The 20,814-nt window shown below is 36.3% G+C and overlaps 1 protein-coding gene across 1 annotated transcript in view; it reads left to right on the top strand.

Moving 5' to 3' along the window:
- LOC102803837 (uncharacterized) overlaps positions 1-19,565 on the top strand; it is a 30,752-nt gene extending 11,187 nt beyond the window's left edge. The window contains exons 8-15 of the mRNA XM_085494401.1: positions 4,356-4,463; positions 4,687-4,888; positions 10,518-10,837; positions 17,099-17,225; positions 17,330-17,478; positions 17,684-18,893; positions 19,104-19,178; positions 19,321-19,565. Of these exons, the coding sequence (XP_085350527.1) occupies positions 4,356-4,463; positions 4,687-4,888; positions 10,518-10,837; positions 17,099-17,225; positions 17,330-17,478; positions 17,684-18,893; positions 19,104-19,178; positions 19,321-19,565 (2,436 nt within the window). The remainder of the gene's footprint in view (positions 1-4,355; positions 4,464-4,686; positions 4,889-10,517; positions 10,838-17,098; positions 17,226-17,329; positions 17,479-17,683; positions 18,894-19,103; positions 19,179-19,320) is intronic.
- The last annotated feature ends 1,249 nt before the right edge of the window (positions 19,566-20,814 follow it).

The raw sequence follows: 20,814 nt of genomic DNA, 5'->3' as shown, positions 1-20,814 counted from the left end.
CATAATGTGGAGTGTCAGCATTGTGCAAATCAGAAAGATGTGAAAAAGGACCAAAACATTGAAGCTTATTTTCAACTTACTAAATATCTAAGAGTAGAATACCCTCTATCTGGTGCTCTCATGCCAATTTATGTTTGTTCTATTCAACCATAATTCAAATAATCTTGGTTTGAATCGAGTAGATATTTATTGAAAACAGCATTCAAACGTATGAGAGCAGAAACAATTAAGACAATTTTCAAAACAGGAAGTATATTGTGGAGCAGCACCACTACAGAGGAATACCACTTATATTTTTAGGAGTATTGTCAATGAATACGAAAACTGCAGTATTCCGGAAAGATTTCTGATATTATTAACCAGATGCCCTCTGTGGTAAAATCTACATTAAACGTTAACTTTTAATTGATTTGAAAATTACTCATGATGCAAAACCTCACAAATGAAGTCAATAAACTTTTCTTTTTGAAATAAAACATAAAAATTCAACTTCTAAACTTGACCAACACTACGCATTCCCCCAAGCTCAACTTACCACTATATCACTTGCATCATTTACAGATACCTATAAGAACTCACCACAGTAATCAATTACCAAAACTTGTCATGCCATACCACACCATACACCATAGTATGTCGTGCTACACCATATACCATGCCATGCAGTACTGCATCATGCTGAACTATGCCACACACCATTTTGTGCTGTACCATGTCACACACCATGCCGTGCTGTACCATGCCACACACCATGCCATGCCATACCATGCTGTACACCATGTCGTGCCATACACCATATCATGCCGTACCATGCCATACATGTATACCACGATTTGCTGTACCAGGCCAAACACCATGTTGTGCCATACCATGCCATACACTATGTTGTGCCATACCTTGTCATACACCATGTTGTGCCGTACCACGCTGTGCTGCACCATGTCGTAAACCATTTGTGCCATACCATGCCATACACCATGTTGTGCCATACCATGCCATACACCATGTTGTGCTGCACCATGCCATACACCATGTTGTGCCATACCATGCCATACACCATGTTGTGCTGCACCATGTCATAACCATGTTGTGCAGTATCATAACCATGTTGTGCTGTACCATGCAATACACCATAACATGCCATACCGTGCCAAACACCATGTCATGCCATACAATATCATACACCATGTTGTGTCGTACCATGCCATACACCATGTCATGATGCGCCATGCCATACACCATGTCATGCCGTACCATGCCATACACCATGTCATGCCATACCATGCCATACACTGTCCTGCCATACCATGCCATACACCATGCTGTGCCTACCATGCCATACACCATGTCATGCTGTACCATGCCATAAACCATGTCATGCTGTACCATGCCATACACCATGTCATGCCGTACCATGCCATACACCATGTCATGCCATACCATGCCATACACTGTCCTGCCTCACCATGCCATACACCATGCTGCGCCTACCATGCCATACATCATGTCATGCTGTACCATGCCATACGCCATGTCATGCCGTATCATGTGATACACCACGTTGTGCCATACCATGCCACACACAATGTCATGTTGTACTGTCATACACCATGTCATGCCATACCATGTCACACACCAAGTAATGTTGTGCCATGTCATACACTATGTTGTGCTATACCATGCCACACACCACGTCATGCCATACCATGTCATACACCACATCATGCTCTACGATGTCATACACCATGTTGTTCTGTAACATGCCACACACCATGTCATGCCATACAATACCAGACACCATGTTGTGCCATACTATTACATACACCATCTTGTGTCATATGTACCATGTCATACACCTTTCATGCTGTACCATTCCATACATCATGTTGTGTCATACACCATGCCATGTCATATCATGCCATACACCATGTTGTGTCATACCATGTCATGCACCATGTCATGTCTTACCATGCCATACACCAGGGTGTGCTGTACCAAGCCATACACCATGTCATGCTGTACAATACCATACACCATGTCATGCCTTACCATGCCATACACCAGGTTGTGCTGTACCATGACACACACCATATCATGGCATAAAGTACCACACACCATGTTATGTCATACCATGCCATACACAATGTCATGCTGTACCATGCAATACACCATGTCATGCCATACCATGCCACACACAATGTCATGCCGTACCACGCCATACACCATGTCATGCCATACCATGCCATACACCATGTCATGCTGTACCATGTCATACACCATGTTGTGATGTACCATGCCACACACCATGTCACGCCATACCATACCATTCCACACACCATGTCATGCTGTACCATGTCATACACCATGTTGTGATGTACCATGCCACACACCATGTCACACCATACCATGTAATACACCATGTCATGTTGTACCATGCCATACACAATATCATGCCATACCATGTCACACACCATGTCATGTTGTACCATGCCACACACCATGTCATGGCATACCATGTAATACACCATGTTATGTCATACCATGCCATACACAATATCATGCCATACCATGTCACACACCATGTCATGTTGTACCTTGTCATACACTATGTTATGCTGTACCATGCCATACACCATGTCATGCTGTACCATGCCATATACCCTGTCATGCCATAACATGTCATACACCAAGTCATGCTGTACCATGCCTTAAACCATGTCATGCTGTACCATGCCATACACCATGTCATGCCGTACCATGCCATACACCATGTTGTGCTGTACCATTCCATACACCATGTCATGCCAAAACATGTCATACACCAAGTCATGCCATACCATGCCATACACCATGTTATGCTGTACCATGCCATAAACCATATCATGCTGTACCATGCCATACACCATGTCATGCTGTACCATGCCATACACCATGTTGTGCTGTAACATGCCACACACCATGTCATGCGATACAATACCATACACCATGTTGTGCCATACTATGTCATACAACACCTTGTGTCATACGTACCATGTCATACACCTTTCATGCCATACACTATGTTGTGTCATAACATCTCATGTTGTACCATGCCATACACCATGTCATGTCGTACATTGCCATACACCACGTCATGTTATAGCATGTCATACACCATGTTGTGTCGTACAATACCATTCACCATGTTTTGTTGTACAATGCTTTACACCATGTCGTGCCATACCATGCCACACATCATGACGTGCCATACCATGCCATACACCATGTTGTGCCTCACCATGCCATACACCATGTCATGCCATACCATGCCACACATCACGTCGTGCCGTACCATGCCATACACCATGCTGTGCCTCACCATGCCACATATCATATCGTGCCATACAATGTCATACATCATGTCATTTTGTACCATGCCATATACCATGTCGTGTCGTACCTTGGCATACACCAGGTCATGCTGTACAATACCATTCACTATGTCGTGTTGCACCATGCACACATCATGTTGTGCCATACAATATCATACATTATGTTGTTCCATACAATACCATACACCATATTATGTCGTACAATGCCATACATCATGTCGTGCCATACCATGCCACTCATCACGTCGTGCCATACTGTGCCATACCATGCCATACACCATGTTGTTTCATACCATGCCATACACCACGTCATGCCATACCATGCCACACACCATGTCATGTTGTACCATGCCATACACCATGTTCTGCAACACCATGCAATACACCATGGGGTGTTGTACCACACCATGCCATACACCATGGGGTGTTGTACCATGCCATACATCATGTCATGCCATACCAAGCAACACACCATGTCATGCTGTACCATGCCATACACCATGTTGTGTCACACCATGCCATACACCATGTTGTGTCATACCATGCAATACACCATGTTGTGTCATACCATGCAACACACCATGTCATGCTGTACCATGTTGTACACCATGTTGTGTCATACCATGCCATACACCATGTCGTGTCATACCATGCCATACACCATGGCGTGTCATACCATGCAATACACCATGTTGTGTCATACCATGCCATACAGCATGTCATGCCATACCAAGCAACACACCATGTCATGCTGTACCATGCCATACTCCATGTTGTGTCATACTATGCCATACACCATGTCGTGTCATACCATGAAATACACCATGTTGTGTCATACCATGCCATACAGCATGTCGTGCCATGCCATGCAATACACCATGTCATGTCATACCATGCAATACATCATGTTGTGTCATAACATATACGTCTTGCATTGCGGGCTATGTATGAACTAACATTGCCTAATGTATCTGTGATTTTTAGTTTGGGAAGACACCGCTTGACTACGCAACTGCTAATAATCATACAGATATTATGGAAGAACTCAAAAATTCAAAGAAAAACCTTGCTGAAAACGTTAGAAGAGCCAAGGTTTGTGAATAGTACTTGTTTTAAATTACACTATTATCTATTACCTCAAAATTGCATGACATATATTAGTATTTTTTCATAGCAAACACAACATAAATCGTATAAAAATAAATAAAACACACATTCACGCATCATTTACACACACCTTCATTACACTGGCTGTAAATACTAGTTTAATTGTGCATCAAGTTACTAATATTCGCTTAATTGTATTCACCATCAGATGTTGGAGCAACTTGAAAAGGCAAAGAATACTGGGGCAAAGAAAAAAGTATACAGAGGACGTGTTATGCTTGTTGGACCATGGAGTGCCGGGAAAACGTCCACCAGGAACAGCCTCTTGAATGAAGGTTACGAGGAAAAACACAGAAGCACAAATGGAGTGGAAGTATTGGAGATTGATATCACAGAATGGCTTATCAGAGGTAGTAGTTATACATAAATACGTGATGCATTGGGTGTTAATAAGCAAATTATATGCATGTTATTTAAAATGTATATAATTTACTTGATCTACTAAAGTAAATCATATTTATTACTCTCTTGTTTTACCTCATATAATTTCACTTTTTATTTTGGTATGTTTTATAAGTAGTAGCACTGCTCTATATGTGGAGTTTCATATAAGGTGTGTTTTGTCAATCCCACGTAAACAGATCAAGATTAAAGCTTGAAAAGTAAAGGCCCCATATGCGCGCATGATGTATGCCTAGTTCTGTGAGCTCTCAATGATAATCTTGGTTGCAACAAATATATTAGAAGTAATCAGCAGTTTGGTTTGTCTCATCCTTGGCTTCATAGCTTTGATTTTTGTATTTATTAAAAATAGGAGGTTATATACGGATTGATATGAACAGGTCATAGTTTATATGTAACATGTTGTTTTTTTCTGGAAAAGTCTTCTGTGTGATTTATATGAACAGTTCAATGATGACAAAGAAGACATATTTTCAATCTAGCTATATCGCTTACAGCCTAAAATTATATTTGGGAATCACACAAAGTAAATAGTTGGAATGAACTTTTAGTAAAAGTAATGGGGACATATTAATATTAATAAGTCTTGTAGTTTTCAGAATGTATTCACTTTTTACCCAACACAAATTCGAAGATCAAAATCCCTATAAATCTTTTAACTTCTTTCAGTAAATCTCTTAGTGGCGACCTGCTACTACTACTATACATAAACGTTGTATGACTTATACCAAGAAAACGTATGATTGGTTTTAAACCCAACAATGCTGACAATTGAAATATTTTACACATTTATACACATTTCTGACATTTTTTGCTGTTTCATCCAAAACTTGTAATCTATTCATTTATTGATCTCCACATCCCAGCACCATTATTTGCTTATCCAATCCTTGTGAGGAAAATAATATTTATGCTACTTCAATAGTTTCATTTTTCATTCTTTGTCTAGCATGGCTAAATAGTCGTTTTACTTGCAATTTCAGCTATTTCCCTTTCTATTCAGTCAAAGTTAGCGTAATGATCATGTGATTCATAGCATTGAGTTTCTATAACCTATTTGAAAAGTTCAGCCCACATTCCATATGTGATTCATTGCATTCCGTTTCTATAACCTATTTGAAATGTTTAGCCCACATTCCATATGTGATTCATAGCATTGAGTTTCTATGACCTATTTGAAATGTTTAGCCCACATTTCATATGTGATTCATTGCATTGAGTTTCTATAACTTATTTGAAATATTTAGCCCACATTCCATATGTGATTCATTGCATTGAGTTTCTATAACCTATTTGAAATGTTTAGCCCACATTTCATATGTGATTCATTGCATTGAGTTTCTATAACCTATTTGAAATGTTTAGCCCACATTCCATATGTGATTCATTGCATTGAGTTTCTATAATCTATTTGAAATGTTTAGCCCACATTTAATATGTGATTCATTGCATTGAGTTTCTATAACCTATTTGAAATATTTAGCCCACATTCCATATGTGATTCATTGCATTGAGTTTCTATAACCTATTTGAAATATTTAGCCCACATTTCATATGTGATTCATTGCATAGAGTTTCTATAACATATTTGAAATGTTTAGCCCACATTCCATATGTGATTCATTGCATTGAGTTTCTATAATCTATTTGAAATTTTTAGCCCACATTTCATATGTGATTCATTGCATTGAGTTTCTATAATCTATTTGAAATTTTTAGCCCACATTCCATATGTGATTCATTGCATTGAGTTTCTATAATCTATTTGAAATTTTTAGCCCACATTTCATATGTGATTCATTGCATAGAGTTTCTATAACATATTTGAAATGTTTAGCCCACATTCCATATGTGATTCATTGCATTGAGTTTCTATAATCTATTTGAAATATTTAGCCCACATTCCATATGTGATTCATTGCATTGAGTTTCTATAACCTATTTGAAATGTTTAGCCCACATTCCATATGCGATTCATTGCATTGAGCTTCTACAACCTATTTGAAATGTTTAGCCCACATTTCATATGTGATTCATTGCATTGAGTTTCTATAACCTATTTGAAATTTTTAGCCCACATTCCATATGTGATTCATTGCATTGAGTTTCTATAACATATTTGATATGTTAAGCCCGCATTCCACGTGTGATTCATTGCATTGAGTTTATATAATATATTTGAAATGTTTAGCCCACATTGCATATGTGATTCATTGCATTGAGTTTCTATAACCTATTTGAAATGTTTAACCCTCATTCCATATGTGATTCATTGCATTGAGTTTCTATAACCTATTTGAAATGTTTAGCCCACATTTCATATGTGATTCATTGCATTGAGTTTCAATAACCTATTTGAAATGTTTAGCCCACATTTCATATGTGATTCATTGCATTGAGTTTCTATAACCTATTTGAAATGTTTAGCCCACATTCCATATGTGATTCATTGCATTGAGTTTCTATAACCTATTTGAATGCTTTGCCGACATTCCATATGTGATTTCTATAACCTATTTGAAATGTTAAGCCCGCATTCCACGTGTGATTCATTGCATTGAGTTTATATAATATATTTGAAATGTTTAGCCCACATTGCATATGTGATTCATTGCATTGAGTTTCTATAACCTATTTGAAATGTTTAACCCTCATTCCATATGTGATTCATTGCATTGAGTTTCTATAACCTATTTGAATGCTTAGCCCACATTCCATATGTGATTCATTGCATTGAGTTTCTATAACCTATTTGAAATGTTTAGCCCACATTTCATATGTGATTCATTGCATTGAGTTTCAATAACCTATTTGAAGTGTTTAGCCCACATTCCATATGTGATTCATTGCATTGAGTTTCTATAATCTATTTGAAATGTTTAGCCCACATTTCATATGTGATTCATTGCATTGAGTTTCAATAACCTATTTGAAGTGTTTAGCCCACATTCCATATGTGATTCATTGCATTGAGTTTCTATAATCTATTTGAAATGTTTAGCCCACATTTCATATGTGATTCATTGCATTGAGTTTCTATAACATATTTGAAATGTTTAGCCCACATTCCATATGTGATTCATTGCATTGAGTTTCTATAACCTATTTGAAATGTTTAGCCCACATTTCATATGTGATTCATTGCATTGAGTTTATATAAGCTATTTGAATTTTTTAGCCCACATTCCATATGTGATTCATTGCATTGAGCTTCTATAACCTATTTGAAATGTTTAGCCCACATTTAATATATGATACATTACATTGAGTTTCTATAACCTATTTGAAATTTTTAGCCCACATTCCATATGTGATTCATTGCATTGAGTTTCTATAACCTATTTGAAATATTTAGCCCACATTCCATATGTGATTCATTGCATTGAGTTTCTATAACCTATTTGAAATGTTTAGCCCACATTTAATATGTGATTCATTGCATTTAGTTTCTATAACCTATTTGAAATTTTTAGCCCACATTCCATATGTGATTCACTGCATTGAGTTTCTATAACATATTTGAAATGTTTAGCCCACATTCCATATGTGATTCATTGCATTGAGTTTATATAATCTATTTGAAATGTTTAGCCCACATTGCATATGTGATTCATTGCATTGAGTTTCTATAACCTATTTGAAATGTTTAGCCCACATTCCATATGTGATTCATTGCATTGAGTTTCTATAACCTATTTGAATGCTTTGCCGACATTCCATATGTGATTTCTATAACCTATTTGAAATGTTTAGCCCACATTCCATATGTGATTCATTGCATTGAGTTTCTATAATCTATTTGAAATGTTTAGCCCACATTTCATATGTGATTCATTGCATTGAGTTTCTATAATATATTTGAAATGTTTAGCCCACATTCCATTTGCAATTCATTGCATTGAGTTTCTATAACCTATTTGAAATATTTAGCCCACATTCCATATGTGATTCATTGCATTGAATTTCTAGAACCTATTTGAAATGTTTAGCCCACATTCCATGTGTGATTCATTGCATTGAGTTTCTATAACATATTTGAAATGTTTAGCCCACATTCCATATGTGATTCATTGCATTGAGTTTCTATAACCTATTTGAAATATTTAGCCCACATTCCATATGTGGTTAATTGCATTGAGTTTCTATAACCTATTTGAAATGTTTAGCCCCTATTCCATATGTGATTCATTGCATTGAGTTTCTATAACCTATTTGAAATGTTTAGCCCACATTTCATGTGTGATTCATTGCATTGAGTTTCTATAACCTATTTGAAATGTTTAGCCCACATTCCATATGTGATTCGTTGCATTGAGTTTCTATAACCTATTTGAAATGTTTAGCCCACATTTCATATGTGGTTAATTGCATTGAGTTTATATAACCTATTTGAAATGTTTAGCCCACATTCCATATGTGATTCATTGCATTGAGTTTCTATAACCTATTTGAAATGTTTAGCCCACATTCCATATGTGATTCGTTGCATTGAGTTTCTATAACCTATTTGAAATGTTTAGCCCACATTCCATATGTGATTCATTGCATTGAGTTTCTATAACCTATTTGAAATGTTTAGCCCACATTCCATTTGCAATTCTTTGCATTGAGTTTCTATAACCTATTTGAAATTTTTAGCCCACATTCCATATGTGATTTGTTGCATTGAGTTTCTATAACCTATTTGAAATGTTTAGCCCACATTTCATATGTGATTCATTGCATTGAGTTTATATAACCTATTTGAAATGTTTAGCCCACATTTCATATGTGATTCATTGCATTGAATTTCTATAACCTATTTGAAATGTTTAGCCCACATTTCATATGTGATTCATTGCATTGAGTTTCTATAACCTATTTAAAATGTTTAGCCCACATTTTATATGTGATTAATTGCATTGAGTTTCTGTAATATATTTGAAATGTTTAGCCCACATTCCATATGTGATTCATTGCATTGAGTTTCTATAACCTATTTGAAATGTTTAGCCCACATTCCATTTGCAATTCATTGTATTGAGTTTCTATAACCAATTTGAAATGTTTAGCCCACATTCCATTGGTGCTATGAAATGTCGGATTGAGACACAAAAAGTGTGTCTGAAATTCCAATCACTGATTCTCCGAAACAATACTCACAAATCATAAGAAATTTTGTCATATAAATATTGCATTAAGACAGTCTATGCAGAGTACAGCTGGGTAACATTTTTATTTTACTATTTAATACTTTCAGGATACATCCTGGAAGATGTAATTATACTATAAATGAGATATTGTGTCTTACATCTCGTAAATTGTTATGTATTGCTTGTATGGTTAGTGAATATATTTCAAGCGTGGTGTTTAGAATTATGCATATTTAATAGGAGTGGTCTTTATTTTTTATTAATGATGCACATAACTTCGCGCCTTGCATACATGTATTGCAAAAAAGTAGTGATTTGGTCAAATGTGGTTAGCGACACGATTAATATTCAAATTCAGTACAAATTTTGACACTTAAGTGCTTGGCAATAAGTTTACTGATTATAATCGAGCCAGTATGTGTCATTAGTGAATCTTGTTTTGCAGGTGGTGAAGGATTCTTCCATGACCGCAATCCTGATGAAACACGTGATCTAATTGAGAGAGTCCTTACATCAGAAGCTGCACGACAAGATGAAGAAAGGCGAAATACTCGTTCTGGTCCTACTGTAACTGGTAAGAGTAAACGAAACCAGAAAAGGAAGGGAGACATAGTGGAAACGTTAACAAAAAAGGGTGAAACAAAATCTGAAGTCTATAAACGCCTTGAACAGAGGTTAAAGAAGGCAGAAGACACAGATTCAAGTGATTTTTATTTTTCACTTTGGGATTTTGGGGGTCAATCAATCTACCATATTACGCATCAGGTACGTGTATATTAATTTCACTTTTTTAACATACACTCTTTCAAAATTTCAGTTGATCAATGGGTCCTGTTATAGGCAAACTGTTAAATATGCGACTCTGCAACTGCCTAGTTTTCACTGACAGATATAGAGTACACATCAAACGCGCTAGGCAACACAGCAACGTATGTAGATACCAATCTATTTAACACAACTGTTGCTAAGTGGTGATAGGTATGCAAGGTTATATATCTTTGATGTACCTGTAGCTAGCTCACACACACATCAGTTTTTACCTTCATGTTAATGCAGTTTTTTTAGTCTCATTCAGGTACAGCCAGAAAAGTGGACTCATAATGTGGGTTTCATCCATATATGTAACCGTATGTGTGTTTGTACATTACCGGCATTTTCTCAGGAGAAGATGTCAATCAAATTTGTAAATCAAGAATTATGTGTTGCAAAAGATCTGCAATTTTTTTATGTATGAATTTCCTAAGTGGGACTTTTTCTTGATTTTCGTCTATAATCTTCTTAACTGTCACATCAGTATAGTTCAAAATGTACCAAATGGTTAGCACAAATTGAACTATGCTGATGTGAGCAGGGGGAGTAAGCATGATACTTGTTCTGCCTTCATTATTTTTTTTACACTGGCATTCAATGTTCGGCATCAACAGTTAGCTTATTGTTTGGAGCAGACCCTTTCATTTTAATTTTTTCCAGTGTTGAACCTCCTCACATTTATGACGGCTTTTGTGTGTTGCCGCGATTTACATTGTCATTCAAATAACAAGTTTGCTGAAATCTCGACAGAGTGATCAAATATTTTGAGAAACCTGAACTTCAATTTGCTCTTAAATAAATAAATTGTAGTACGATTATACATATCTGAATTCTATGTCTATGAACACACACCCACAATTATTTACCCGTAAACATGATTGAAAATATAGTAGAGTGAAGATAGCTTAATTGCTTACTTAATTTACATGTGTAAATAATGATTGGGCTTCAAAATATTGGATTTTTTAAAACGAGTAACATTTGACCTGTTGCAGCTGGAAATTATTGGCACTCATCTGGTTAACTCTGTGACATTTTCTTACCTTGCAATAAAACTGAATCGCGTGACAAGTTCTAGAGCTCTCTGTCAGTAAGACACCCCATTTTAGTTTTTGGAGTGAGCTTAGCCCATGTTGCCATGTGTAGGAGTTTTGAAGTCTGTCAATTTGATACAAAATGTCAAAGCAGTACGTGAATTCACAACCTTCATTGAGTGTCTAAAACCCTTGCCCTGGCGGCAATTGTCTGCGTGGATTTTATGTAAAGTAAACAGCAAGTTGTGACTTCTATATTCCTTTGGATTTACCTGTTCAAGGCATGAACAATAATTAATCCACAGTAACATTCACAACGTAAATTTTTCTACAATGTAAATATTAACATGTTTTTATTTGTAAATGTACACCTAGTGGGATCAATAGGTCAGGGTTGCCTGCTTATCATGATATAATTATCAGGATTCACGCTGGTCGCGTGGAATGATCAACATCCTGAGCATTTGAATAATCAGAAAGAAATTCGTGCTGATTTGTTTTTAGCTCTACAGTCGACTTTGTCAAGAGAGCTTATCATATGAGTGATCGTAAGACGTCGTCGTCCGTGTCAATCTTTTACTTTTTCGACTTCTTCTTGAAAACTACACGCCTGAATACTTTGATACTTGGTGTATATGTACCTGGGCCTCTCTTAGATTTGTTCATTTTGTAATGATATCTTTAATTCTGTAATTTTGGTGAATCTTTTTGTCATTTTTGGTAAAAAGTGATATTTTCGACTTCTTGTAAAAAACCGCAAGTCCAATTGCTTTGATATAATATATATAGGTACTACATGTGCGCCTCTCTCAAATTTGTTCATTTCGTGATGATATCTTTAATTCTCTAATTTTGGTGAACATTTTTTACATTTTTGGTAAAAAGTGATATTTTCGACTTCTTGTTAAAAACTACAAGTCTGATTGCTTTTATATTACATATATAGGTACTACATGTAGACCTCTTTCAGATTTGTAAATTTCGTGGTGATATCTTCAATTATCTAATTTTGATGATTATTTTTGTCATTGTTGGTAAAAAAGTGATATTTTTGAATTCTTGCTGAAAACAGCAAGTCTCGTTGCTTTGATACTATACATATTGTTCATTTTCTAATGACATCTTCTGTTCTTTAATTGCAATGTGCATTGCTAACAGCGGAGCTATCTCAGCCGACAGGCTGCTTGTTTTTTCTTTTTAAAAAGATCAATATTGCCAAACCAGATAGAATCTGTTAAATGCTATTTGGATAAGACATTGAAATCAACGGTGTAGGAAGCGTCAATGTACAGAGACGTTGTCATGTACACTGACAGATAAAGCCTAAGAACTAACCAGATCTAAAATGACACATTATTTCGACCTTAAAACATACAGTGCATATTGTTCTATGCGCAAGCCGACAGTTTTGGATTTTTAGTAGATGACTGTCATTTGTTCAGGGAAAGCACATTTCATTTTTTTTTCAGAATTTGAATATATTTTGGAAACCTGCAAAAGAGGGAAAAATCATCTTGAAAAACAATTGCAAACTAAGTCAAGAAAGAAATGATTTTGCACAGTTTTTCACCCCTCCGAATTACTAATGGTCCAACCCTAAATGCATATAAATGAAGGTAGATTCATAATTTAATTAATTTATTTTTTTATTGTCCCTTTTAAATAAACTGACATTCATGTCCTGTTTATATAATTTATAAATCTGATTTAAGGTAGCGGGACTATTATTTGCATACTTGTTTTCATCTTCTAATTGTGACCAAATTACTACAAATAGACCCAGGAAAGTATGTATTTTTGGAATCGCCAGACTTCAAGCTTTTCAAAGGTGTGTTTACCATGTTCGTATCTGCATTCTACGATGCGCTACTTAATCAAAAGTGAAAAATTACTTTTTTTGTAAAAAAAATAATTACGCATTTATGCTGGTGATAAGAAGTTTTTTTTCACTTTTCCTAGTTAGTCCCCGTTCGGACGCAGTCCGAAAACGGGGACTTATGTTTTGCCATGTGTGCGTCCGTGCGTCCGTGCGTCCGTGATCACTTGTATCTCGAACATGCATGGACCAATTAAGTTCAAACTTCACTCATACATCACACATTATATGGGACATATGCACATGCATTTTTTTCATGATCCGATTAACGATAGTCGAAAAGCGGCCATTTTAAGGCCGAAAATGCATCAAAATCGCACATTTTCACCATTCCGGACCCGGATCTCAGTTATGCATGGACGGATTTTGTTCAAATTTGGTACATACATTAAACATAATAGGACCTTGATGCACGTCATTTTTTTTTCGGATCAAGTTCGAAATGGCCGACTGGCGGCCATTTTGTTTTAAAGAATTCAGTTCTGGATCCGTATCCGAGACATGTCTGGATTGATCAAGTTCAAACTTCACACACACAAGGTACATCATGTCACAAATATGTATGTGCATTTGTTTCATGATCTCATTAACGATAGCCAAATGGGGGCCGCTTTAAGGCCGAAAATGCATTGAAATCGCACATTTTCACCATTCCGGACCCGTATCTCAGTTATGCATGGATGGATTTTGTTCAAATTTGGTACATACATTAAACATAATAGGACCTTGATGCACGTCTTTTTTTTTCGGATCAAGTTCGAAATGGCCGACTGGCGGCCATTTTGTTAAAGAATTCAGTTCTGGATCCGTATCCAAGACATGTCTGGATTGATCAAGTTCAAACTTCACACACACATGGTACATCATGTCACAAATAGATATGTGCATTTGTTTCATGATCTGCTTAACAATAGTGGAATGATGGCCATTTTAAGGCCGAAAATGCATCAAAATCGCGTATTTTCACAATTCCAGAACCGGATCTCAGTCATGCATGAATGGATTTTGTTCAGATTTAGCACAATGTACATATGCAGGTGCATTTCGGTCATGATCTGCTTTGAATGTATATGTCACTCAAATATGAATGGAACGGGGACGTGTCATTGACAATGACTTGTTGTTCAATAGTTTGGTAAATTGAATGTGTTTGGTCAGTTTTATTCAAGCAACGTGTTTTGAAAAGTAGTGTCCTGAATTTTAATTTCAGTTTTAGTCGCATTGCCTCCAACTCAAACCACAACACTTTGGTAAATAATCCATGAAATAGTTTGTCTGGACACATTCAAGTTCCTCTCATTGTCACCTTAAAGCTGTAAAAATTTGGTGTTAATCCGACGACAATAAGTATACGTTATTTTTTGTTAAAGACCTTGTATTTTGAAAAACATAAACACCTAGAAAACATCCATGAAGTCACAGCAAAGATTTTCAAGCTTGTTTATCTGCACAAGCGATTAGTTTTCACATCAAAGTTTGCTGTAACATATGTAGGGGCATCCAAATGTGTAAGGCTATTGAAAACCAAGACAAAATGAAGGAATAGGATAGCTATAATTCGATAAAATCGGCATATGAAAACACCAAATTCAATGATTTTTCTCAGTGGCTGTATGACCTTGTGTCTGAAACCAACGGGCGGAGACAAACCACTCAAATGTTTGGAAACACTCATATGCTACGTTCACACGACAGCATTTTATCGGAGCCCTACGGCTCGAGCCAGCAAAAATGGTCGTGTGAACGCATTCGGCTCGAGCCGGCTCGAGCCAAGTTCGGCTCCACTAAACCCTCGGGGTTGAACTCCGATAGGGTTGAGTCCCGACATGGCTCCGATCGTGTAAACGCATCAGGGCCCAACTATCGGAGCCAAAATCACGCCCTCAATCGTCTTCTCCATGTAACCTATAGCGGAGACAACATATTTCGTAATTTCACGCAATTTCCGGCTTGACGAAGAGTTACGCGCCCTAATATACACTTGGCAGAGCAAAGAATTACTGCCAGATTGATTGATAGCTCGACTGAAAATTGGAAAATGGCGTACGACATTATGCAACAAAATCTTGAAAGAACGACTAAAAAGAAACTTTTTAAAGAGACCAAAGAAAAAATCGTAGAAGCGATCTAGTAGGTGTAGATTCTTCCGCAGTCCCTCGATGATATATATAGAGGGGCTGTGATTCTTCATTGTAGTAGATATCAATAACAGTTGAATAATTACAAAATGATAATTTTGCATGACAATAAATAATAGGTTTAACACATTTTAGCTGGCGTGTTTCCTGTTTATTCGAGGTACATGTACATGTACCTAAATAATAACATCAGTGCATTGTCTTTTCTACCTCCATGCTCAGACTCGCGACTTTTTTTTCCTAGCCCATCAGCATCGTGCCATGTAAAGAAACAAGACAAACACGACACCAAAATCGATTTCAGTACAGTTTTTTTCATACTCAGTATTCGAGGGCACTGTTTGGCTATGATCGAACTGAATCGAACTCTGGCAGATCTCGGCTCTCGTTCGGCTCCCGACCGTATGAACGCATTGGAGATAATCTCCTGTTAATCAGTGGGAGGAGCAGTAGTTTGACTCCGATAGAATGCTGCCGTGTGAACATAGCAATTGTGTGTCAGATAGCTACTAATAACACATCCTAACATTGCTTTGTCTTGAGTTAATCTTTGAAACTTATAGGCACACAGATTAAACCTGTGTTGTTGATTTTGGAAAACACTACTGAAGCTGCCTTGCTTCCTTTCAGAAAATCTACATTTTAACCAACTTACGTGACATTCTATGTTACGTTGAATTTATCAAATGAAAGTTTATAGTGCATTTCATCAATTAATAAATAAATGTGAAAATCCTAATTTTCAACACAAATAATAGTCTCGCTACCTTAATAATATCTACTCAAATTGACAGATACATTTTGTGTTGGGGATACAATACTGGTTAGTCAAGTAATAGAAAATTAATGAGTAAAATACATGATAAAAATAACCTGCTACAGTCACAATCCACAATATTAGTGATGACACGGTTACTTAGCAACTAGAGAAATACAACTTTTGATATTGATACTCATTAGAATGCACTTGCAACGTTGTGGATTGATGTGGGTATCGTATTCATTGTAAAGAAATTAAGTGTCTTAGAAAGATCGACAATATATACTCTTGATATATCAATGCAATGTTGATCAAACACTGGCACGAGTGTAATTTGAATTTATATATGAAACATCGATCTGTGCAATTAAAATAACATTTTTGCTAATTCCCTTTTATTTTCTCTAGGTCTTTTTGGCGTACAGGGTAATTTACATTTTTGTAACTGATCTTACAAAGGGACTTGAGGATATTTTAGAACTGGAGCCCCAAGCTCAGACAGAAAGATGTTGGAAAAAAGATATGCCATTGCAAGGTATGATGAATTAAAGTTCCAACAAATTACACATTTTGCTTATATTTTATATTATAATTAAAGACTAAAAATTAAGTATTTCATTCCATTGGTATTTTGTTCAGACTACATGCGTTTCTGGACAAATTCAATTCATACCCATGCAATGAGGGATTTTGCTATAAAGGCACATGGACAAGACGAAAGTGGAAAACACACCATTGTTGCACCACCAGTTATAATTGCAGGTACAAAGAAAGATTTACTTGAAGGGGTGAGTATATCCTTATCCCCAAATAATAATATCATATGTAAAACAGTGATGTTATACAAAGAGTGTTATTGAATACTAGCGTATACATATATATCAGATTATTTCCATGACGTTATTTGTAGGGGGAGTTAACCGTCAAACTAAAGTGCTGGTTATTTGTGTCTTGAATTGATTCCATTATTTTAAAAAGGATATTGTATTTCAGGATGTCGAAAAGGAGAGCCAACGCCGTCTATGTAAATTGAGAGACTATCTCAGACAACATACAACATCAGCATGTGAGAGTCACATTACTATGCCAATGTTTGCTCTTGATAATAAGTCAAGACATAACGATAAGACGACTGATCCATCGATAGAAAGCCTCCGAAAACGGATACAGGAACTAGCTAAGGAATTTTGCTTTCTCGGTGACATTCCTGTCAATTGGCTAATACTAGAGCTAACTCTTAGATCCGAAGAGAAGGAGACACTGCAATTATCCGAAGTACACAGATTAGGCAAAGAAAGGGATCTGTCCACTGCAGAGATTAACGATGCGTTGAAGTACTTCCACGATGTTGGAGAGATCATTCACTTTGCTGATGTCCGTGAACTTAAAGATACTGTAATCATTGATCCACGATGGTTGATAAACTTATTCAGATTGTTAATTACAAATACAGTTTCAAACAAGACTAATCCTGAGCTATCTTTCGAACTGCTGAATATGTTTGATGAACTATACAACGACGGAATAATGAAGAAGGAGTTAGTTTCACAGTGGCTCAAAATGCATAATCGTGAACAGGATACAGATATTCTCTTGAAAGTTCTTGAAATGTTTGATATTATTTGTCAGTCCACTCTAAAAATCGACGAATACTACTTCCCGTGCCTACTGCAAAGCAAGCTACAGGAAAACGTGCTGTTCCCTCCAGAGTATAAGTCCAGTGACCCGTTATATTTTCATTTTCATGGTAACTTTTTACCGGAAGGATTATACTACCGTCTGATTGTTCGTTGTTTAAGAAATCATCCGAAAGCCAAGCTATTCCAGGATCATGCTCGTTTTATTCATAACGAGTCTAACGACCACCACTTTACTCTGTGTAGAAAGGGAGCGGACATAGAATTAAAGATGTTACGATCACATTGGCGAATAATTCAACATCTTGATGAGAAGGTACGACAAGAAGTGGAAACCTCCCTTAATGAGTTAATTAAGATGTACACACCGGGTTTGACGTATCACATATGCGTAAAGTGTGGTTGTGGTGGCCACAGGGATGGTATATGGCTACGGAAATCTAAGGACTTTGATGATGGATGTACAGATATCACCCCCGTATTGGATCAAGGTGTTAAACAATTACATTGTGAACGGAATAAGATGCTGGTAAACGTGACCGCAATTTCTTACTGGTATAAAGAATGTAAGTACACTTATAGGATAGACTTTTGTGTACTTACTGAACATATCCAGCAAAGTAACTTTTCACATAATGAAACATGTATGGCGACTGTCTGAGTACTAAATAATCTGATCAATGTCTTAGTATACGAATGATACATGTGAAAAAACAACTTACATATGTATTATTGGATGAACTAATAACAAGTTCTCTCATTATCTACAATTGCAGCAAAGCAGTCACCAATAAGAACATTTGAAGAGATCGTCCACTTATTCTGTTACCTAGATTCACAGCTAGATTCAGGTACATGTTTAAACTTAACAATTAAGACACATACACAAATTCTGATACACACTTTTCAAAATAGTGTGTATCATATTAATATGTACATCGCATCGCATTGTGCAAATCATTCTTTATAACACAGCTTATATTATCTTTTCAGATGCATTTGTGAGAATAAAACGGTGGTGTCATGGAAAGATACCGGATGAAATATTGCAGAGAATAAAGAGTGGATTTGACCTGTTTTATGAATTGTACAACCGGCAATTCATCAAGACTGACGACACTGCTTTTCTGGAAGATGTCTTGTCTAGCGCCGGGATGCGGGGGTTGGCAGAAAAAGTTAGAACATGCCCAGCATTAGACACAGGTAGGTCTCATTATATGACGGGAGTGTATGTATAGTAGTGTTTGCTCGCAATTTTTCAGTTAATACATCATAAACATTCGAATCAAAATATACTAATATAATTTTGCAAGAATCACTGCAATATGCCGATTGTCTCTCTCTATATATTTATAATTGTACTTTATATTTTTTTTCATTTTTTTGGTGCCAGTGACAAATGCAGATGAACCCGGTCATAGTTCATCTTTCCCAGGACAAAAGAATTACGCTGAAACTGATGAGTCAAGGTTTATTAGATTACTTTGTGATATACATTCTGAGCTGGGAATGGGTATGTATCAATAGAAGAACGAATTTAAATAAGTTTGCCCGGGTGTGTGATTGGTTGGTTGACAAATGCATTATTTCAAAAACGATGTTTTTGTACGTCTCGATTAATATTACAAAGACACCGTTATCATGGCAGAAAACGGGATGGTATAGCTCAGGATTGTGACCGATCATACATTGTTAGTTGGTCACTGTGCCATGATAAAACTGTATAATCACTGCCATATATAAGACCTTGCTTTATTCGGATGGCTAGATTCAAACTAACCACATTATAATGAACGAAAAATGAATAAGGTTTTGCGCTATGTCAACGTTTATGTTCTGTACACAAAAGAAAGTGTTCAAATGTAACATAAATGACATGCACAATTGCCAAACAAGGAAGTCATTCGAACTCGTCTGTAATACTTTCGAACACGTCCGTAGGCGTGTTATGGAGGGAGTATTGTTTCTGGTGTCTAATGTATTCGGTTTTACTAACACTAGTGTATGGATTGGCGTAACGTGCTAGAATTCAATGAAAGACAAAACTACAACGAAAACAATTTTAATGGAATAGTTTTGTCATTACAAGCAGTGTACTGGTTTGTAGTAAGCTAATGTGTATGTAAACCTGACCATGCTTGAAACCAATTTTTGTCCTATTTTGACTTTCAGACGATTTCAAGACTATTAAATCCCGTTGCATTGATCATATCCCCTACGGTATATTAGAGGAGAAAGATGGAGCATTTGATGTATTTTATGAATTGTCTAATCGCCTAGTAATATCTCCAAGAAACACATCATTCCTAGAGGATTTATTATCCTATGTAGGAAAGCAGAGACTGGTGACTTTAATTGAACGATTTCATCGCGGAAAAACCCCAGGTAATTAAACACGTATTGTCAGAAAAACTGAAATCATTCAAATCCAGTGAATATCATGGATACCTGTTGACATAGTTCAAAAAAAATAATATTTACTATTTG

Source organism: Saccoglossus kowalevskii, chromosome 20 (assembly GCF_978046115.1).
Source record: "Saccoglossus kowalevskii chromosome 20, keSacKowa6.1, whole genome shotgun sequence".
Taxonomy (NCBI): domain Eukaryota; kingdom Metazoa; phylum Hemichordata; class Enteropneusta; family Harrimaniidae; genus Saccoglossus; species Saccoglossus kowalevskii.
This window is presented reverse-complemented; position numbering and strand designations above follow the sequence as displayed.